This window comes from Hylobates moloch, unplaced genomic scaffold (genome assembly GCF_009828535.3).
Source record: "Hylobates moloch isolate HMO894 unplaced genomic scaffold, HMol_V3 SCAFFOLD_15, whole genome shotgun sequence".
NCBI classification, from domain to species: Eukaryota; Metazoa; Chordata; class Mammalia; order Primates; family Hylobatidae; genus Hylobates; species Hylobates moloch.
The window spans coordinates 92,436,898-92,459,267 of NW_026652290.1; the positions used below are offsets into that span (position 1 = coordinate 92,436,898).

Sequence of the window (22,370 nt, forward strand, 5' to 3'; positions counted from 1 at the left end):
CCAGCCTGGGAAACAAGAGGAAAATTCCATCTCAAAAAAACAAAAACAAAAACAAAAAACAAAAATTAGCCAGGCATGGTGGTAGGCGCCTGGAATCCCAGCTACTCAGGAGGCTGAGGCAGGAGAATCACTTGAACCCAGGAGGCGGAGGTTGTAGTGAGCCGAGATGGCGCCACTGCACTCTAGCCTGGGCGACAGAGCGAGACACCGTCTCAAAAAAAACAAAAAAAAGGAAATCAAGACAAGGCAGGATGGGCGTCTACTTTGAAACAGAGAAAAAAGGGGCTGGATGTGGTGGCTCACACCTGTAATCCTAGCAGTTTGGGAGCTGAGGCGAGTGGATGGCATGAGCCCAGGAGTTCATGACCAGCCTGGGCAACATAAAGAGACCCCCATCTCTACAAAAAATTAAGAAATTAGCTGAGTGTAGTGGTGGCACACCTATATTCCCAGCTACTCTGGAGGCTGACATGGGAGGATTGCTTGAGCCTGGGAGGCTGAGGCTTCAGTGAGCCATGATTGCACCACCGCACTCCAGCCTGGGTGACAGAGCAAGACCCTGTCCAAAATGAAACAAACAAATGGAAAAAAAACAAAAAAACAAAAAAAAAACAACCAGAGGCTGAGCACAGTGGCTCACACCTGTAATCCCAGCTTAAAAGTCTCTTCCCAGAGTAAAAGTTAGTCTTCATGCTGGCCCAAGGCAGCCCACATTATACAGGTTTGTATAATACATACATCATATGTACATGCTTTTCTTTCTTTCTTTTTTTTTTTTTTTGAGACGGAGTCTCACTCCATTGCCCAGGCTAGAGTGCAGTGGTGCGATCTTGGCTTACTGCAACCTCTGCCTCCCGGGTTCAAGTAATTCTTCTGCCTCAGCCTCCCAAGTAGCTGGGACTACTGGTGTGTGCCACCACGCCCGGCTAATTTTTTGTATTTTTAGTAGAGATGGGGTTTCACCATGTTGCCCAGGCTGGTCTTGAACTCCCGAGATTAAGCAATCCTCCCACTTCAGCCTTCCTCAGTGCTGGGATTACAGGTGTGACAGGCCACGCTTTTCTTTAAGAAACAAAATAAAGGAGAATAAAAAGTAACAAAGTTGCCCATCACACATAAGAACAATTATTATTCAGAGAAACTTGTTCTAACAGGACGTATTATATATAATGTATGATATTAACATATCCAATGTGTTATAGAACACACATAATGGGTTTCATATGTTTATAATATATATTAAGTATATAGAATGCATATATATCTGTAGTTATTCTTCATGAAATGGAATACAATAAAATGGGAAATATTAAACTGGACTGCAAATATTAAGGATAATTATTTAATGAAACTTTCATTCCAATGATATGTACATAGGCATATACACTACATATATGATGTTATGTTACACATGACATAAAATATATATTTTATATTCCACTGTATATTATATCACATAATATATGAATTATATGCTTTTAAAATACATAGAATTATAAATTATTGTATAAATATGCACACGATGGATTATATAAACTCTGCTTCTTTTTTTTTTTTTTTTTGAGACAGGGTCTCACTTTGTCCCCCAGGTTGGAGTCCTGTGGCGTGATCTCAGTTCATTGCAGCCTCAACCACCCAGGTTCAAGCAATCCTCCTGCCTTAGCTCCCCAAGTAGCTGGGACGACAGGTGTGTGCCACCATGCCTGGCTAATTTTTTGTTTTGTTTTGTTTTTTTGTTTTGAGACCAAGTCTTGCTCTGGCACCTAGGCTGGAGTGCAGTGGTGCAATCTTGGCTCACTGCAACGTCCACCTCCTGGGCTCAAGCAATTCTCCTATGTCAGCCTCTCAAGTAGCTGGGATTACAGACGTGCACCACCACACTCGGCTGATTTTTGTATTCTTATTAGAGATGGGGTTTCACCATGTTGGCCAGGCTGGTCTCGAACTCCTGACTTCAAGTGATCCTCCCACCTTGGTCTTCCAAAGTACTGAGATTACAGGCATGAGCCACCGCGCCTGGCCTAAAACTCTGCTTCTTATTGTGGCACGTGGCTGTAGATTGAAGTGGAGGTTCTGAGATCTGAGCGCAGTGGGGGTTACTGCTGAGCACTGGGGATATTTCCTGTGGGGAAGGAGGGAGGGAGGGCGGACTCTGCAGAGGGGGAAGCTGAAGCCAGATGCGATGGAAGAGCAGAGGCCTGAGCGATCCTGTGGGGGCTCCAGAGCTGGGATGACCTCCACAGTTGTGCCAATCAAGGCAAGGGGCAGCCTTTGCTTGCCTGGCCCCCTCACCCAACTTCTCCCCTCGCTTACTCTATTCCAGGGGATGGTAAAGTTTTTCTGTAAAGGGCCACAGAGTACAAGAGCCCTAGGATCTCTGTGCAAATACTCAGCTCTGTCACTGTACTGCAAAACCAACTGTGGAAATACGTAAACGAATGAGTGCCTGGGTTCCAATAAGTCTTTATTTACAAAGACAGGTAGCAAGGGTCCCCTTGATTTGGCCCAAAGGCCTTGGTCAGCGAGCCCCTGCTCTATTCTGACAGCCAGAACCTCTTGCTGTTCCAGGAACAGGCCAATGCCACATCTGTCCTAGGACTTTCACAGATATTCACAGCCCTCTTTCTATCTCCATCTGAAGCGCAGCCTCCTCCCTACCCACCTGTCTAGATCAGCGGTGCCCGTAAGTCCGGAACTCCTCGCCTGCCTCCATTCCTCTCAGTCCTCATCACCCCATGCTGGATTAGCTCTTTCCTTTTTTTTTGAGACAGAGTCTCGTTCTTGTTGCCCAGGCTGGAGTGCAATGGTGCAATATTGGCTCACTGCAACCTCCGCCTCCTGGGTTCAAGCGATTCTCCTGCCTCAGCCTCCTGAATGGCTGGGATTACAGGCATGCACCACCATGCCCTGCTAATTTTGTATTTTTAGCAGAGACGGGGTTTCTCCATGTTGGTCAGGCTGGTCTCGAACTCCTGACCTCAGGGGATCGGCCCGCCTCGGCCTCCCGAAGTGCTGGGATTACAGGTGTGAGCCACCGCGCCCGGCCACTCTTTCCTTCTTTAATGCCGGTCTCTGGCACTAGAATATCAGCTCCAGTGAGGGCCTCTGCTTGCTCCCAACTGGTTCCCAGCTACTAGAACAGAGCCTGGTGCAGTTGATCCTCAGTACACTCAGAGTTGCCATCCTTCTCCTCTCTCTGTCCACACCGACTCCAGCTACAAGCCATTGCCACTGGGGGACCCAAGCCTGCCACTCAGCAACACAGCGACCGGCCCAGGAGCGGCTCCGTGGGCCAGTAGATCAGGTTGGGGCTTATGTAAAGCCCATTTTCTCCTGGGGTGGCTCTCAGCCATTTTGCCTCCCTCCAAGAAACGGCCTGCCCTACAGAGAAACCAAGGGAGACAGCACGGCCTGCCAGGAGATGGGAGGGGCACAGCCCTCAGGGCACCTCCCAGGGTTTTGTGAGCTGGGATGAATGGGTTTATAGTCCTGAGTCACTCCAGAGGGAGGATTCGGGATTCAGCCCAGCTCCTGCTTCCTAAACAACTATGGGGTGGGGCAGGGAACACTGGAAAAGAAATGTACGTGTGAGCATGTGTAAGACCCAGTGAGGGCAGGGCTGGGGCCATCTCTGTCACCGCTGTGACCCCAGTATAGGGTGGGGCAGAGTGGGTAACTGTGAGTTTTTTTTTTTTTGCAGGAGACGTCCTACCAAGGACACTGGGTCCATGTCCCGGTGCGGGACCACCTCAGTGAGTTTTTTGAGTGAAAGAATAAATAAAGGATATTTTTCCTAAGGTTGACATAGACCTTATTTATTTATTTATTTATTTATTTATTTATTTATTTAGAGACGAAGTCTCGCTCTGTCGCCCAGGCTGGAGTACAATGGCATGATCTCGACTCACTGCAACCTCCGCCTCCTGGGTTCAAGAGATTCTCCTGCCTCAGCCTCCTGAGTAGGTGGGATTACAGGTGCGCGCCATCATGCCCAGCTAATTTTTGTATTTTTAGTAGAGACGAGGTTTCACCATGTTGGTCAGGTTGGTCTTGAACTCCTGACCTCAGGTGATCCACCCGCCCTGGCCTCCCAAAGTGCTGGGATTACAGGTGTGAGCCACTGTGCCCAGCCCCAAGGACTTTTTAAATATGAAAAAAGAATGCATCAACTTGAAGACAATCAGCTTCATTTACAAATTTATTCTAACCCCTCTCCCCAAATTGCAAGGTACACAGAATTTTAGCTAGTAGAACACACGAGCAGTGAACCATCCTCTGGCCTCTTGCATTTTGAGAGGACGTTCTATCCATTTCCACACACCCTGGCCACCCCTGACACCGCAGTGGGGGAAGCAGATGGCCCTGCTGCCCACGAGGACTGGCTGCCTGTCAGGGCAGGGCAGGGCTGAGTGCGAAGTCTCTGAGATGTGAGAGCAGCACTCCATACGGGTCAGGACAGCGCTGGGGTCAGGAATTGGAGCTCCTGCCTGTCTTCACATTCCCACCGGTTTTTTTTGTTTTTTTTTTTTGTGAGACAGAGTCTCACTCTGTCACCCAGGCTGGAGTGCAGTGGCGCGATCTCAGCTTACTGCAACCTCCGCCTCCTGGGTTCAAGCAATTCTCGTGCCTCAGCCTCCCGAGTAGCTGGGATTCAGGAATGTGCCACCACGCCCGGCTAATTTTTGTATTTTTAGTAGAGACGGGGCTTTGCCATGCTGGCCAGGCTGGTCTCGATCTCCTCACATCATGTGATCAGTCCACCTTGGCTTCTCAAAGTGCTGGGATGACAGGCGTGAGCCACTACACCTGGCCTGGGTCACTCCCAGTTTTAAACACAGCCCCACTCAGGACCCACTCGGTCAGTTCCCTCTGCTCCAGCTTCTCCCCCGCTTCCAGAAGGAACTGAAATGCCGTTTCAGGCCAGGCGCAGTGGCTCAGGCCTGTAATCCCAGCAATTTGGGAGGCCAAGGCGGGTGGATTACCTGAGGTCAGGAGTTCAAGACCAGCCTGGGCAACCTGGAGAAACCCCGTCTCCACTAAAATACAAAAAGTAGTCAGGCGTGGGTGGTGGGCGCATGTAATCCCAGCTACTTTGGAAGCTGAGGCAGGAGCACTGGTTGAGCCTGGGAGGTGGAAGTTGCAGTGAGCCGAGATTGCACCACTGCACTCCAGTCTGGGTGACAGAGCTAGACTCTGTCTCCGAAAGAAAAGAAGAGAAAAGAAGAAAAGAAAAGGTTTCAGAAACTGTTTCTTGGCTTTCTATCTGGGCAGATCTTGGTCCAGGCCATTTTTACCTTTTTAGAGAAGGGAGGTGAGGATGGAAGTCGGGGAAAGCCCGGCCCTCCCACTCTCACCTGCAGCTTCCCAAAAGCGGGCCCAGGTGGAATGGTCACCCCGTTTACACAATGCTATGATCTCAGGTGTGATCCGGGGCTGTTCTGAGAGGGGATAGAGAGGGTCTCCCACTGTCAATGCCACCTCTGGGATGGTCTGGGCCTCTGTGTAGAGATCGCCACCCTCCCAGCCTCTGCTCAGCCATCGCCTCTCCCTCCTCACTCTGCAGCTGGGGTAATCCAAGACCCTCACTCTGCCCCTACTACTTCACCACCCTGGGCAGTCAGCCCCTCACTGGCTGTGGCATCTCTGGCAAGTCCCTTTGCTTACCCTTGGCCTTAGTTTCCCCACCTCGTAGGGTGACTCTTGGGCCTCTCCCCATCAGAACCCTCCCACTTTCCCTCCTGATTTTAATAAGCTCTGTACCCATTGTGGAGATCCACGTGATGGTTCTCAGATACAGACTCAGGATGCCTTCATCACCTTGCAGCTCCTCTAATGAGGAGACAGCTACAGTCAGAAGGACAGACTGCAGGCTAGTGGTCACCCCCCTCCCGCTTCAGTGGCAGATCCTAAAGAGAAACCCAGTAGAAAAGGGTGGTTCCTAGACTGTTCCTCTCAGCCAGCAGGAAGGCCAAATGGCCCGCGGGGTTGGCAGGAGTCCCAGGGTACTTTTTTCCTGAGAAACGGTCTCACTCTGTCATCCAGGCTGGAGTGTAGTGGCGCAATCACGGCTCGCTGCACCCTCGACCTCCAGGGCTCAGGTGATCCTCCTGCCTCAGCCTCCCAAGTAGCTGGGACTACAGGCATGAACCACCACACTTGGCTAATTTTTTTATTTTTGTAGAGATGGGGTCTCACTATGTCGCCCAGGCTGGTCTTCAGCTCCTGGGCTCAAAGAGATCCCCCCTGCCTTGGTCTCCCAAAGTGCTGAGATTACAGGTGTGAGCCACTGCACCTGGACGCCAGCATACTCTTGGGGTGAGGAGGAATAAAGTGAGCTGATGGGCCGGGCGCGGTGGCTCACGCTTGTAATCCCAGCACTTTGGGAGGCCGAGGCGGGCGGATCACGAGGTCAGGAGATCGAGACCACAGTGAAACCCCGTCTCTACTAAAAATACAAAAAAATTAGCCGGGCGTGGTGGCGGGTGCCTGTAGTCCCAGCTACTCCCAGAGGCTGAGGCAGGAGAATGGCGTGAACCCAGGAGGCGGAGCTTGCAGTGAGCCGAGATTGCGCCACTGCACTCCGGCCTGGGCGACAGAGCGAGACTCCGTCTCAAAAAAAAAAAAAATAAAGTGAGCTGAATGGCTTGAATGGTGGGCCCCCAACAGACATGTCCACATACTAACCCCCAGGACCTGTGCTTATGACAGTTTATTTGGAAAAAGTGTTTTTTTAGATGTAATTAAGGGTCTTGAGGTGGGATCATCCTGAACTTAAGATGGGCCCTAAATGCAATGACAGGTCTTCTTGTAAGAGACAAAATAGAAGAGGGAAAAGGCCATGTGAAGCTGTAGGCAGAGCCAAGGAAGGCCTGGAATCACCAGGAGCTGGAAGAGGGAGCGTGTCCCTGTCAGCACCTTGGTTTCAGACTTCTGGACTCCAGAACTGTGTGAATTAAATTCCTGTTGGACTTAAGCCATCAAGTTCACCACCCAGTGGTGATCTGTTATGACAGCCTGAGGAAATTAATCAAGGAGTTAAGGCCAACTGGTGGCCTAATTGGTAGGATGGGGATGGGACCGGGGGCTACGGAGGCAGGAGGGTACTGCTACATGAAGACGGGCTGTAGGGTCAGTCCAGAGCTCCGAGGAAAGAAAGCAAGAGCACACAGATTAGGAGATGCGGATGGAAGACGAAGGATGTGACAATTGAATCCATGGGCTTGGATTCGACTGGGGCCCCGAGAAATGCTACTGAGCAAGGTGGGGAAGGCAAGAAAGGACATGCCACACAGTATAAGCTCCAGGGACTCTGAGGACAGGAAAATAGGGGGCTGAGGCTGAAGGACAGGCTAGATTAGCCCTAGTTAGGATCAGATTTCCCACCATGGAAAGGGGGTTGGAGGACATTCACAGAAAAGATCCTGTAGCGCCATTCCAGTGGGTTGTGCCATGGACTCAAGGATGAGGTGGTTCTGTTGGAATAGTCCACTTCGGGTCTCAAGGGAAGGTACAATGATTCCATGGATTGACTGCAGGCCAGGACCTTTTGTGGGTTTTTTTAAGATGGAGTTTTGCTCGTTGCCCAGGCTGGCATGCAATTGCGCAATCTCGGCTCACTGCCACCTCTGCCTCCCGGGTTCAAGCAATTCTCCTGTCTCAGCCTCCCAAGTAGCTGGGATTACAGGTCCATGCCACCATGCCCAGCTAATTTTTGTATTTTTAGTAGAGACGGGGTTTCATCATATTGGTCAGGCTGGTCTCTAGCTCCCGACCTCAAGTGATCCGCCCACCTTGACCTTCCAAAGTGCTGGGATTGCAGGTGTGAGCCACCGTGCCCAGCCAGGATTTTTTTTTTTTTTTTTTTTTTTTTGAGACACAGTCTTGCTCTGTCACCCGGCTGGAATACAGTGGTACAATCTCGGCCTCCACCTCCCAAGTTCAAGCAATTCTCCTGCCTCAGCCTCCCAAGTAGCTAGGATTACAGGTACCCACCACCACGCCCGGTTAACTTTTGGTTTTAAGACGGTGTCTTGCTCTGTCGCCCAGGCTAGAGTGCAATGATGCCATCTTGGCTCACTGCAACCTCCACCTCATGGGTTCAAGCAATTCTCCTGCCTCAGCCTCCTGAGTAGCTGGGATTACAGGCGCACCCCACCACACCTGGCTAATTTTTGTATTTTTAGTAGAGATGGGGTTTCACCATGTTGGCCAGGCTGGTCTGGAACTCCTGACCTCAAGTGATCCGCCCGTCTCGGCCTCCCAAGGTGCTAGGATTACAGGCGTGAGCCATGGCTCCCGGCCGCACCTTTTTTTTTTCTCCTTAAGAGAGCACTGATGCTCAGCTAGAGCTGACCTTAGAAGGTGAGGGGGAGAAAAGGCCACTGCAACACACTGCATTTCCTTACAGTGGTCTGTACCGATTGACAAAAAGAAGGGGGTGTTCCAGTGTAACAGATGAGTGTCCCAGTAAAGGTTAACACTGATCAGGTAAACCAGGGGTGGGGGTAACAATAACACATTGATTCAGCTCAAGACCAGGTTCCATTTTTCATTTGCCAGAGTGCCCACGGTGTCCTGCTGGCTGGGACCTTGCAGGTTGTCCTGGTTTGGAGTGGGGGATGGGGATGAAGGATGATGGAGGGGGCTATGTTGCAACGCTTCACCTGCTGGTCCCAGTGGCAGGTAACCGCTGCTCTCATCAGCAGAGGCAACCAAATGCCAAGTTGCATCAAGATCCTGGTGGTTTCCACTGGGCCAGCGCAGGCAAGGGTGGTGCGGGAAGAAGGCCACGTTAGGTCCGTAGGCCATGTCCAAATTCAGGTTCCAGCAAGCTCCTATTTCTTGGACGCAGGCACTGCCTGGGACGCGGACCGGCCGGGATTGCAGAGCTGGGCGCGCACCTCTTGCAGCTCTGTGCGCAGTTCCTCCAGGGCGCCCTGTGGCGGCGCCGCCTGCACCTGCGCCTGCAGCGCTTCCAGCGCCAGCGCCAGGTGGCCCACCTCGTCCCGCAGCGCGTTCCAGGCGGCACGCTGCTCCTCCTCCTTGTGGCGCTGCTGCGCCTGGTGGCGCCAGTACTCCAGCACTAGGCAGCCGCCGCCCACGATGAAGATGGTGGCTTCGCCCAGCAGCTCTGCGCCCAGCTCGGCTGCCGCCTCCTCGTTCAGCGGCTTGATGACCGTGCCCCGGAAGCCCATGATGCGCATCTTGGTCCGCATCTCCACCCAGTGGTACACTGCGGGGGAAGAGAGGGGTCAGGCTGCGCTCTGGGAGCCCCCTGCAAGCCCCACCCCTGTCACCCAGGGAATGCAGTCACCTAGCCTGGGTAACCCAGGGGTCTTTTAAAAGACCAGACGATTCTAGCGAGCAGCTTGGAATAAGAAACACTGCCCCAGAAAGGAGGTCCTCAGACTTGAGGGGCCACGCCCCAAGAGGGACACCAGGAGCTTCCACAGGGCCTTCCACAGCGCCAAGTTCATGGACGGTATAAAGGTCCAGTTGCCAGATGCTTAGCTCCCTGTGTTCCACCCTTCAGCCACTGCCATCCTGGCTGTCCTGCCCTGGCACTGTCATCCCACCCACTTCCCAGGAGAAAGACCAACCCCCTTTCTTGCCTTATTGTCCCAAAGTGCAAAGTTGGGGCTACAGATGGGGGGGAGGGGGGCTCCTGGCTCCAAAGGGCAGCTTAAGGTGGCAGTCGATGCTAAGTGCCTCTGAACACTTAGATACACTTGTAATAATCAATCATTTTTGCAAGGCTAATGGCGCCAATTCTAGAATTTCATCGGCCCTGAAGGTGCAGCTAAGAGCTGCGAGCTCTTCACAGTAAGGTTTTGGGCACATACCTTGGTGGGAGCTCCAGAGGTGAGTGGTGCTGCTGGAACAAAAACTCCTTCCTTGCCTAGCTGCTTCTTTATGAAGGAAGATTCTCAGCACTTGAGTCTTTAAAACCAATGTAGAATTGATGCTGCACCCTGACTCACTCGTGCAACAATTAATATTCATCCAAGGGCACATGAAACCACAGAGGGAACCTTTGTCTGGTGCCTTTGCAGACTCATTTGCAACATCTCCTTTTACTTTTAAGGTTTAGTAATTATTCATGAAAATGTATAAAAGATGAACTTTTTGTTGTTGTTGTTTTAGAGACGGAGTCTCACTCTGTTGCCAGGCTGGAGTGCAGTGGCACAGTCTTGGCTCACTGCAACCTCTGCCTCCCAGGTTCAAGCAATTCCCCTGCCTCAGCCTCCCGAGTAGCTGGGACTATAGGCATGCGCCACCATGCCTGTCTAATTTTTCGTATTTTTAGTAGAGAAGGGGTTTCACCACGTTGGCCAGGCTGGTCTCGATCGTCTGACTTCGTGATCCACCCACCTTGGCCTCTCAAACTGCTGGGATTACAGCCATGAGCCACCGTGCCCATCCAAAAGATGAACATTTTAAAGTAACTGCGCACTAATAGTAATTTCAAAATTAACTCAATCCAGAAGAAAATAACTTAGCATTTAGAACCTTATGGTCACAGGAAATTAACATGTAAATTTCTGTATGTATTTTGGTTGCCGACATATAAATCATTAGATGGAATTCTGTGGATATGTGGACTGTAAATACAAAAGTACATGAACAAAAAGAAACCATGTGATATTTCTGACTGAAAAAGAAGAGCTTGTTTTTATTTGTATTATTTTTGAGACGGGGTCTTGCTTTGTCGCCCAGGCTGGAGTGTAGCGGCGCAATCATGGCTCACTGCAGCCTCGACCTTCCAGGCTCAAGTGATCCTCCCACCTCAGTCCCTTGAGTAGCTGAGACTACAGGTATGACTGGCTAATTTTTATTTGTTTGTTTGTTTGTTTGAGACGGAGTCTCACTCTGTAGCCCAGGCTGCAGTGCAGTGGTACGATCTCGGCTCACTGCAAGCTCCGCCTCCCAGGTTCACACCATTCTCCTGCCTCAGCCTCCTGAGTAGCTGGGACTACAGGCACCCGCTACTACACCCGGCTAATTTTTTTGTATTTTTAGTAGAGATGGGGTTTCACCATGTTAGCCAGGATGGTCTCGATCTCCTGACCTCGTGATCCGCCCGCCTCAGCCTCCCAGTGTTGGGATTACAGGTGTGAGCCACCGTGCCCAGTCATTTTTGTATTTTTTTTTAAATAGAGATGGGGGTTATCAGTATGTTGCCCAAGCTGGTCTTGAATTCCTGGGCTCAGGCAATCTGGCTGCCTTGGCCTCCCAAAGTGCTGGGATTGCAGTCGTGAGCCACTATGCCTGGCCTTTATATATTTTATATATATGTATATGTATGTCTAAACCAGACATTGGTAGGCATCAAATCATTATTATTGTATGTGAACTGCAATAAATATGAAGGGAAGGATGCACCAGCTGTTTGAACATGTCAATATCATAACACATCAGAACCAGAAATTCCATCCTTCACAACTACTTAAGGTTATGAAGAAAAGTTTTACTTGTCAACTTGAAAATGCAGTAGAGGGCACACAATCTTTTTTTTCTTTTTCTGAGACAGGATCTCGTTCTGTCGCCCAGGCTGGAGTGCCGTGGCACAATCTCGGCTCACTGCAACCTCCGCCTCCCAGGCTCGAGTCATCCTCCCACCTCAGCCTCCCAAGTAGCTGGGACAACAGGTGCATGCCACTATGCCTGGCTAATTTTATTTTTTTGGGTAGAGACAGGGTCTTGCCATATTCCATCTTATTTATTTATTTAACAGATGGGATCTCACTCTGTGGTCGAGGATGGAAGGCAGTGGCTCCATCACAGTTCACTGCAACCTCGAACACCTAGACTCAAACAATCCTCCTGCCTCAGCCTCTGGAGCAGCTAGAACTACAGGTGCCCCACCATGCCTGGCTGTTTTTAAATTTTTTTTTTTTTTTTTGTAGAGACGGGGTCTTGCTATGTTGCCAAAGTGGGTCTTGAACTCCTGGGCTCAAGCAATCATCCCACCTCAGCCTCCCAAAGTACTGGGATAACAGGAGAGAGCCACTGCGCCCAGCCACTAAACATTTTTCATCTTCAAAGGGGTGGGGCGGCAGGAAAGCCTGGGGAGCTCTGCTGGAGCTGGAGGGAAGACCTGAGGCGCGAGCTTAGGGTCCGAGCAGTCACTGTCACTGTCACTGTCAGCTGCTGCAGTTACTGTTACAGCTGACTCTGGCTTAGGCCCTGGGCTTGTGGGTTCCTGGGGTCCAGGCTGTGGAGACCCCTCCCACACTGAGGTCTTAGGGTCAGGCTGACCTGGGGTCCCCCCAGGGCTCCGCCACCTGCTGCCTGGGCAATGACAGCCTGCCCCGAGGCCCCTCTGTAACACAGGAAGGACAGCATCATCCTGACAATGACGCTCGCCAGCCCTGGGTGTCTCCTTCACGTCAGGGACACCTAGCACGGTGGCCAGAGAGTGGTGAGGGGTGAGAGTTCCGGCTCCTCTGGCCTTCCTGGGTGAGGTTCCCAGCGTGGAAATGCAAGTGTCTCAGTGCAGACCAAGCATGGGGATCTGGGCCAGCAGGCGGGTCTGGGTGTGCCAATGGGAGTGGGCACATACCCAGGCCACAGGAAATCAAATCAAGAGGGTGTGTGTGTATGTGCACGCAGGCATGGGTTTGCAGGGCTTTCAGGGCAGGGGCCGACAGCATTCTCCCTTGGGCCAGCAGTCAGATGTGGGGATCAGGAAATAAGACCCAGGTGGAGATGAATCTCAGGGCTGTGATTCTAGAAGGGATAGCTGTGAGGGGCTGGGACAGGGTAAGCTGGAGGACTCATCAGACTTGTGGGGGTCAACACGCTCCAGATGTCTCCTAGACCTCTCACACTCAGCGCATCCAAACCTGAACCCAGCTTCTGGCCCCACACCTGTCCCCCGGCTAGAGACCGGGGCCTCATCCCAGCTGTTCCCCTTCTCCCATGGCCTCTCAGCTGCGTGTCGGGTCCATTCTCATCTTGAACATCTCTCCCAGTGGATTCCCTTCTGCTGTCCTGGTCCAGGATCCATCCCAGCTCTGACCAACGTTCCCCTCCCTGACCTCCTGAATAGGAGGAATACAGCCTGTCTATCCCCTTCTGAGTGCCTATCACAACCAGGAATAGTGGCTATCCAGTTACTTGTCTGCAATCAGTCTCCCCACTGTCCTGTAAGCCTCACAAGGGCGGGGCCCAGGGCTGTCACGGTCACTGCTGTGTCCCCAGCATTGCCTAGTGCCAGGCCAGGCACACGCATGATGCTCATTAGATCTAAGTTTAACACATAAGTGAGTCCCGCCTCCAGCCTCCTTCCCACCTGCCGGCCCCAGCCTCACCCTCTGCAATTGTCCTCCACGCAGTAATCAGAAGGAATTGGTGAGAAGAAAAGAACAAACTGGCTGGGCGCGGTAGCTCAGGCCTTTAATCCCAGCGCTTTGGGAGGCCGAGACAGGCGGATCATGAGGTCAGGAGTTCAAGACCAGACTGGCCAACATGGTGAAACCCCCATCTCTAATAAAAATACAAAAAATTAGCAGGGAGTGGTGGGAGGCCCCTGTAATCCCACCTACTCAGGAGGCTGAGGCAGGAGAATCGCTTGAACCCAGGAGGCAGAGGTTGCCGTGAGCCAAGACCACGCCACTGCACTCCAGCCTGGGCAACAAGAGCAAGACTGTCTCAAAAAAAAAAAAAAAAAAAAAAAAAAAAGAAAGAAAGAAAAGAAAAGAACAAACCTACCATTCCCCGTCGCCCCACCCCCAACCCCCACCGCAAATAAAAGTAACACATTGCAAGAAAACAAAATACTCAAACTATAAAATGTAAAGTCAAAGTCTCCTCCTCAGAGGAACCCTCAACTACTGCCATCACCAGCCTGTTTTCCCCTAGCGCCATCTCCTGGACAGCCCGTAGTAAGCATTTCTCACTCATTTCTGAACTCTTCAATTGGAGGTTTGTTCAGATCTACACCACCGTTACCTACTCATAATCCAGCCCCACTATGAAAGGTGAGCACTCTGCCCCCACGTGGCCTGCCCCTTTCTCCACTCCCCCATTTCTACAGGGGATTCGTATGCAGTTTTTATTATTCTATGTTCTGTTTTTTTTTTTTTTTTTAGACGGAGTCTCGCTTTGTCCCCAAGGCTGGAGTGCAGTGGCGTGATCTCCACTTTACAATGCAGGGGCCATGTTAACACTCTCCAGTGTGGTGTGACTAAGGCAGAGAAAAGACCCTCTGAGTGCTGCTTCATGAGACTTTGGTGCTTTTTTTTTTTTTTTTTTGGACACAGAGTCTTGCTCTTGTTGCCCAGGCTGGTGTGCAGTGGCTCAATCTTGGCTCACTGCAACCTCTGCCTCCCGGGTTCGAGTGATTCTCCTGCCTGAGCCTCCCAAGTAGCTGGGATTACAGGTGCCCACCACCATGCCTGACTAATTTTTGTATTTTTAGTAGAGACGGGATTTCACCATGTTGGCCAGGCTGGTCTCGAACTCCTGACCTCAAGTGATCCGTCCACCTTGGCCTCCCAAAGTACTGGGACTACAGGTATGAGCCACCGTGTCTGGCCTGACTCTAACTTCATGAGAGATCTTAACCTAAAATTTTCCTTTTCTGTAATGACTTTATCAGGCTTTGATATCAGTATTCTATTGGACTCATAAAATGAGTATGTCAGTATTCCTACTTTCTCTATTATTTAAAAGAATTTGGACAATGGTCTTTCTTTCTTTCTTTTCTTTCTTTCTCTTCTCTCTTTCTCTTCTTTCTTTCCCTCTTTTTCTTTTTTTTTTTTGAGATGGAGTCTCGCCATGGTGTCCCAGGTGGACTGCAGTGGCACGATCTCAGCTCGCTGCAACCTCCACTTCCCGGGTTCAAGTGATTCTCTCACCTTAGCCTCCCATGTAGCTGGGACTACAGACACATACCACCACACCTGGCTAATTTTTGTATATTTTGGTAGACACAGGGTTTCACCATGTTGACCAGGCTGGTCTCGAACTCCTGACCTCACGTGATCCACCCGCCTCAGCCTCCCAAAGTGCTGGGATTACAGGCGTGAGCCACTACACCTGGCCCCCTCCATTTCTCTCTTCCTGTCTTTTCCCAATTCTTCTTTTAGATCTCAGCTGGACTGTCTCTTCCTCCAGGAAGCCCTCCCTGAACCACAGGCTGGGTCAGACACATTCTCAAGGTTCTCAAAGCTCCCTAGGCTTAACACGAGGTCAGCCTTAATAAATGGCAGCAAGAACTTTGGAGTCACACAGATCTGGACTCAAATCCTGGTTCTGTCACTTTCTGGATATGCAAGCTGAGCCTTGGTGTTTCCTTATCAAAACTCGGGTTAAAATACTCAACTGGCAGGATTGGGAGAATGGCAATGACAGAGTGAGGGAGAAAATGCTCAGTTTGTAAATGTTAACCTAATATCCTCTTCCTGACTCCTGTTAGAATTTTATTCCTGGAAGTACGTCCTACCCACTGGTCTGAATCTACTCTTGGGTTACGTAGAATCGTTTTCCGTCTCCTCCCTGAACTCTCTCCCTCCAGACTCACTCCCTTTCATCTGTCTTCCATACCGGAGAATCCCAACTCAGATGTCCCCTCCTCCAGGAAGCCTTCCCTGACCTCCAGACCTCTGGGCTCCTCTATCTGAGCTCTGACTGCTCTGGGTCCTCACTGCATGGTGACAAGTCTGTCTCTCCAACTGGACTGTGAGGCCGATGCAGGCAGGGCCTCAGGCTAACTCGGTCACTGCACTGTCCCCAACCCCAGATAGGCACAGAGCAGGCACTTAATGAAAAAGCTGATCTGTGGAGGTGCCCAGGAGGTGGCCATGGACGATGGGTATGGCTCCCTGTCTCTGGCTCCCCGGTCCCCCTTCTCTAACTCCTGATGCTTTTGGTGTTATCTGTCCCCTCGAGAATGTGGCACTGTGTATCGCCCCTCCTCCTGGATTGGCTCCAGCCCCCCTCCACCCATCTGTCTCTGGTATAGACCCTTTCCTTGGCCTCCGTGGCTGGCATTTCTCAGGGCACCATTTCCCAAGCCCTCTTCTCACTCGACTGTCACATCTACTTCCAGGGGCCACTCAGAACTTCAGGACCCAAACTCCTATGCTCAGATCTCTCTCAGCCCCGGAGCTCCAGGCCACAGGCACTTCAGACACTCTAGGTCACAACACAGTGGCTGACCAGGCCCAGGGAGGAGATTTCCCGGGGAAAGGAGGGATATCTTAACCCAGGGAGTCAAGTAAAGTGACGTACTTGGCCATAGTTAACTACTGTTCAAGATTTTTCTGAGCATGAAACTGCAGGTGGCTGGAATGCAACCCTTTCCTCAGGAAATGTGCTGCTAAGACGAAACAGCTCCCTCCATGGTGGGGGACCAGGGCTCGGGAGCTTATGGACAAGTAGGACAGGCTGGGCGCGGTGGCTCACGCCTGTAATCCCAGCACTTTGGGAGGCCGAGGTGGGTGGATCGCCTGAGGTTGGGAGTTCAAGACCAACCTGACCAACATGGAGAAACCCTGTCTCTACTAAAAATACAAAATTAGCCAGGCATGGTGGCTGTAATCCCAGCTACTCAGGAGGCTGGGGCAGGAGAATCGCTTGAACCTGGGAGGTGGAGGTTGTGGTGAGCCGAGATCGTGCCATTGCACTCCAGCCTGGGCAACAAGAGCAAAACTCTATCTCAAAAAAGAACAAAGCACCTCTCCCCCACTATTGGGAACACGCCTGCAAATAATGGCTGCTTCCTCATAAAATGAAGGGAAGGTATTCCTCATAGGGTCCACTACTCGATGGTGAAGAGTCGTCATAAGGACACAGTAGTGACTGCTAGAGCCCGCGATGGCAAGAGGGCCATGATGAACATGCTGGCTACTGAGAGGCTAAATCCCATGGAACCGGTAACCGGAACTGTTTACTAGTGAGGAGGGAGAGGTTATTTAATATGGGAGAGGGAAAGGAAAAACATCAAATCGTTATCTTCCATACAAGGAAGTGGGCTGATAATAAAAGATAGGGAAGATCCCAGCACTTTGGAAGGCCGAGGCGGGTGGATCATCTGAGGTCAGGAGTTCGCAACCAGCCTGACCAATATGGTGAAACCCCGTGTCTACTAAAAATACAAAAATTAGCTGGGTGTGGTGGCAAGTGTCTGTAATCCCAGCTACCCGGGAGGCTGAGGCAAGAGAATCGCTTGAACCCAGGAGGCAGAGGCTGCAGTGAGCCGAGACCATGCCAATGCACTCCAGCCTGGGCAACAGAGCGACACTCCATCTCAAAAATAAATAAATAATAAAATAAAATAAAAAATAAAAGATGGAGAAGAAATAATAAAAGATGAGAAAAAAATTTCCAAACGAGGAAATGTTTAGAAATTCTCTTATTAGGGCCAGGCATGATGGCTCACGCCTATAATAATCCCAGCACTTAAGAGGCCGAGGCGGTGGATCACTTGAGGTCAGGAGTTCAAGACCAGCCTGGCCAACATGGCAAAACCTCATCTCTACTAAAAACAAAAAATTAGCCGGGAGTGGTAATGCGCACCTGTAATCCCAGCTACTCGGGAGGCTGAGGCAGGAGGATCGCTTGGATCCAGGAGGCAGAGGCTGCAGTGAGCTGAGATGGTGCTGCACTCCAGCTTGGGTGATACAGTGAGGCTCCATCTCAAAAAAAAAAAAAAAGAAAGAAAAGAAAAGGAAAAGGAAAAAGAAATTCCCTTACTAAGAAATATGATAGGCCGGGGGTGGTGGCGCACACCTGTAATCCCAGCCACTCAGGAGGCTGAGGCAGGAGAACCTCTTGAACCTAGGAGACGGAGGTTGCAGTGAGCTGAGATCGCACCACTGCACTCCAGCCTGAGTGACAGGGTGAGACTCCGTCTCAACAACAAGAAAAAGAAATAGGATAAATACCAAAAAAATAGCCGAAAGAGTTACAGTGGCTACCTGGGGGAAGCAGAAATTGAGGTAGAAAAAGAGGCGGCTGGGGGCCGGGCACAGTGGCTCACGCCTGTAATCCCAGCACTTTGGGAGGCCGAGGCTGGCAGATCACGAGGTCAGGTGTTCGAGACCAGCCTGGCCAGCATGGTGAAACCTCGTCTCTACTAAAAATACAAAAATTAGCCGGGTGTGGTGATGCCTGCCTGTAATCCCAGCTACTTGGGAGGCTGAGGCAGGAGAATCACCTGGACCCAGGATCCAGGAGGCGGAGGTTGCAGTGAGCCGAGATCGTGCCACCGCACTCCAGCCTGGGCAACAGAGCAAGACTCCGTCTCAAAAAAAAAAAAAAAAAAAGAAAAGGAAAAAAAGAAAAAGAGGCGGCTGGGTTTTCTTCTATCATAAACCATACAACTATCAGACTGTTTAGCCTACGTACATACAGTCCCTGACTTATGATGGTTCAACTAGCAGTTTTTCAACTTTATGAGGGTGTGAAAGCAATAAGCATTAAGTAGAAACCATACTCCAGGCCAGGCGCAGGGGCTCACGCCTGTAATCCCAACACTTTGGGAAGCCGAGGTGGACAGATCACCTGAGGTCAGGAGTTTGAGATCAGCCTGGTGAAACCCCATCTCTACTAAAAATACAAAAATTAGCTGGGTGTGATGGCGCACGCCTGTAATCTCAGCTACTCAGGAGGCTGAGGCAGGAGAATTGCTTGAACTTGGGAGGCAGAGGTTGCAGTGAGCCGAGATCGCGCCACTGCCCAGCCTGGGCGACACAGCGAGACTCAGTCCCAAAAAATATATAAATAAATAAAAGAAATGACACCTAAATGAACGTGTGTTTCTGGAGAAGATCCTGGAACAGGCAGAAAAGGACACCGGTGGAAACACTGCTGAGACAGGAATGAGGCCTGCAGGCTTTATACCAGTGTTCATCTCCTGTGTCGCCTCATTGCATTGTGGTTATGTAAAATGTTACCATCCAGAGACTCTGGCTGAAAGGTATGAGGGAACTCTCTGTACTTTTATTGTAACTCTTCTGTGGATCTAAAATTAGTTCAAAGTAGAAAAACGAAAACAGAAACAGCCCCCAGGTGGCTCGACTGTGAGGAAATGGACCTTCTCACTCATTTGCTGGTGTAAGTGTAAATCCATGCACACCCTGGAGTCAGTCATTCTGCTTCTGGGCATTTATGCCAGGTTCACCTGTCCAGGTGCGAAAGCCCTTGCTGGGCTCCTTAATCCTGCAGCATAGTGTATGATAACAATTTTTTTGTTTGTTTGTTTGAGTCGGCGTCTCGCTCTGTCGCCCAGGCTGGAATGCAGTGGCTGGATCTTGGCTCACTGCAAGCTCCGCCTCCCAGGTTCACACCGTTCTCCTGCCTCAGCCTCCGGAGTAGCTGGGACTACCAGCGCCTGCCACCATGCCCGGCTAATTTTTGTATTTTTAGTAGAGACGGGGTTTCACAGTGTTAGCCAGGGTGGTCTCAATCTCCTGACCTCATGATCCACCCGCCTCGGCCTCCCAAAGTGCTGGGATTACAGGTGTGAGCCACCGCACCCAGCCTATGATAACAATTAAAAAGCCAAGAGAGACCCTCTGACACTATAATCTCACAAATCCCAGCATTTCTGTCAGCAACTGAAATAGAGTGAGGAAGTCTTGTTTTTTGTTTTTGTTTTGAGACAGGGTTTCACTCTGTCACCCAGACTGGAGTACAGTAGCAGGATCATGGCTCACTGTGGCCTGGAATCCCAGGGATCAAACAGTCCTCCCACCTCAGCCTCCCAAGTAGCTGGGACTACAGGCAAGAACCAGCATGCCTGGCTAATTTTTTTTTTTTTTTTGAGACAGAGACTCTTGTTGCCCCGGCTGGAGTGCAATGATGCGATCTTGGCTCACTGCAACCTCCACCTCCCAGGTTCAAGCAATTCTCCTGCCTCAGGCTTCCGAGTAGCTGGGACTACAGGCACGCGCCACCATGCCCTGCTACTTTTTGTACTTTTAGTAGAGACGGGGTTTCACCATGTTGGCCAGGCTGGTCTCAAACTTCTGACCTCATGATCCACCTGCCTCGGCCTCCCAAAGTGCGGGGATTACAGGTGTGAGCCACTGTGCCCGGTCTTTTTTTTTTTTAAATACAGATGAGATTTCATCATGTTGCCCAGGCTGGTCTTGAACTCCTGAGCTCAAGCAATCAGCCTGCCTTGGCCTCCCAAAGTGCTGGGATTACCGGTGTGCATCACTGTGCCTGGCCAAAACAGATAATTAAAACTCTTTTCAAAAAAATCAAACAAGCCACCTTGGCCCCCAGGATTCCATAGGTTAAGCCTATACCTCTGCACCTCTGCTCCCTCCTCAAAACCCAGTAAAATAGCAGTCCTGGACGGAAAGACAGCAGAAGCCACAAGAACAAAGGGAAGCAGCAGGGTGGCGGTGGCAGTGGGGGGGGGATGGGAGGGTATGTGACTAGGCGGAAGGGGAGGGAATCAATGCAAGCCTTGAGGCGGGAGCAGATGGCTGAGAGGTAACTGAGCCAGCAGGGAGGCTGCTGAGACCTAGGCACCCTGGAAGGGGGCAGGTAGGGGGAGGAAGGGGAGAGAGGGAAAGGGCGGTGGCAAGAAGCAGAAGGAACTGGAGACTAGGACCACACGTGCAAGGTGACTGAGGGTGGGGTTAAGCCCAGGATCCCTCCTTGACTGGGGGTAAACCAGGAGGACTCCGAGAACAGCCCAGGGGGCAAGTGCCACACTGAAAACAAGCCTGTTCCTCTGGCATGGGGCTGGTGGGCAATGCAGATGTCAAGAGCCCACTCAGCCTTGGCCTTGAACTCCAGTAACCCTGCATGGTGTTGCTGGGGACAAAACCACATCCGCCACTGAGGTCCAGATAGGGGCTCTGCTTAGCTGTGAGCCTGGCCATGAGGTGATGAGGATGGGAAGGATCTGGGTCAAAGACATCCCAGTGGCTCCCAGACCCCTGCTTCTCTGTCTCCCTCCAAAGCCATTTAAAAATACACCAACTAGCTCTTTTTTAAGAGTTTGCATTGTTCCCTGCTGTCTTTGAAGTTCCACCTACATTTTACTTTCTCTATAAAGTTTTATCCTAAAGTGACTTTTTTATGCTCAAATGTCGTATCATATGTCTCTGAAACAAAAATGTATCTATAAATTAAAATCAAAAATTTCATTCTTTGTGATTTTAGTTAAAACTTTTCTCGGCCAGGCGCGGTGGCTCACGCCTGTAATCCCAGCACTTTGGGAGACCGAGGTGGGCGGATCATGAGGTCAAGAGATCGAGACCATCCTGGCCAACATGGTGAAACCCCATCTCTGTTAAAAATAAAGAAAAAAAAATTAGCTGGGCGTGGTGGCACGCGCCTGTAGTCCCAGCTACTTCGGAGGCTGAGGTAGGAGAATTGCTTGAACCTGGGAGGCGGAGGTTGCAGTGAGCCGCGATGGCGCCACTGCACTCCAGCCTGGTGATACAGCAAGACTCCGTCTCAAAACAAACAAACAAACAAAAACCTTTTCTCTTGGATTGCATTATCATGCAATTTCTATTAGTATACCACTGATCCAAACTGCACGCATTACATAATTTGATTTCTAGTGGCTGGGCGTGGTGGCTCACGCCTGTAATCCCAGCACTTTGGGAGGTCGAGGCGGGTGGATTACCTGAGGTCAGGAGTTTGAGACCAGCCTGGCCAACATGGTAAAACCCAGTCTCTACTAAAAATACAAAAATTAGCCAGGCATGGTGGCATGACCCTGTAATCCCAGCTACTCAGGAGGCTGATGCAGGAGAATCGCTTGAACCTGGGAGGTGGAGGTTGCAGTGAGCTGAGATCATGCCATTGCACTCCAACCCGGGCGACAGAGTGAGACTAACTTTTGTATTTAGTCTAATTATGGCTAATTTTTGTAATTCTAGTAGAGACAGGGTTTCACCATATTGGTCAGGCTGGTCTTGAACTCCTGACCTTAGGTGATCCACCTGCCTCAGCCTCCCAGAGGCTGGGATTATAGCCATGAGCCACTGCGCCCCGCCACAAAAAGATTTTTAAATTAGCTGTACGTGGTGGTGCACGCCTGTGGCCCCAGCTACTCAGAAGGCTCAGATAGGAGGATCACTTGAGCCCCCAGGTTCAAGGGTGCAGTGAGCCATGATCCTGCCACTGTACTGCAGCCTGGGTGACAGAGTGACACTTGGTCTTAATCAAATCAGTCAATCAATCAAATCTGACAAAGACATACAAGAAAACAAAATTACAGAATATGTCACTGATGACCACAGATGAAATCTTTACGAAAATATTAGCAAACGAAAGCCAGCAATATATAAAAAAGATAATATACCCCGTCCGGGAAGAAGTGAGGAGCGCCTCTGCCCTACCGCCCCGTCCGGGAAGAAGTGAGGAGCCCCTCTGCCCGGCCGCCCCGTCTG

At 50.8% G+C, this 22,370-nt stretch overlaps 1 protein-coding gene across 3 annotated transcripts in view; it reads right to left on the bottom strand.

Moving 5' to 3' along the window:
• The window catches only part of OPA3 (outer mitochondrial membrane lipid metabolism regulator OPA3), a 56,648-nt gene that overhangs the window by 4,847 nt on the left and 29,431 nt on the right, over positions 1-22,370 (bottom strand). The window contains exons 1-2 of one of the 3 annotated variants that reach the window (XM_032178041.2): positions 9,843-10,338; positions 6,631-9,232 (exon numbers count right to left, since the gene is read on the bottom strand). The exons of 1 other annotated variant lie outside the window; for it this stretch is intronic. In XM_032178041.2, coding sequence (XP_032033932.1) covers positions 8,835-9,232; positions 9,843-10,014 — 570 coding nt within the window. In that variant the 5' untranslated portion in view covers positions 10,015-10,338 and the 3' untranslated portion in view covers positions 6,631-8,834. Of the gene's footprint in view, positions 1-6,630; positions 9,233-9,842; positions 10,339-22,370 lie in introns of those variants that run through there. One more of the 3 variants, XM_032178042.2, reaches the window with a different exon arrangement.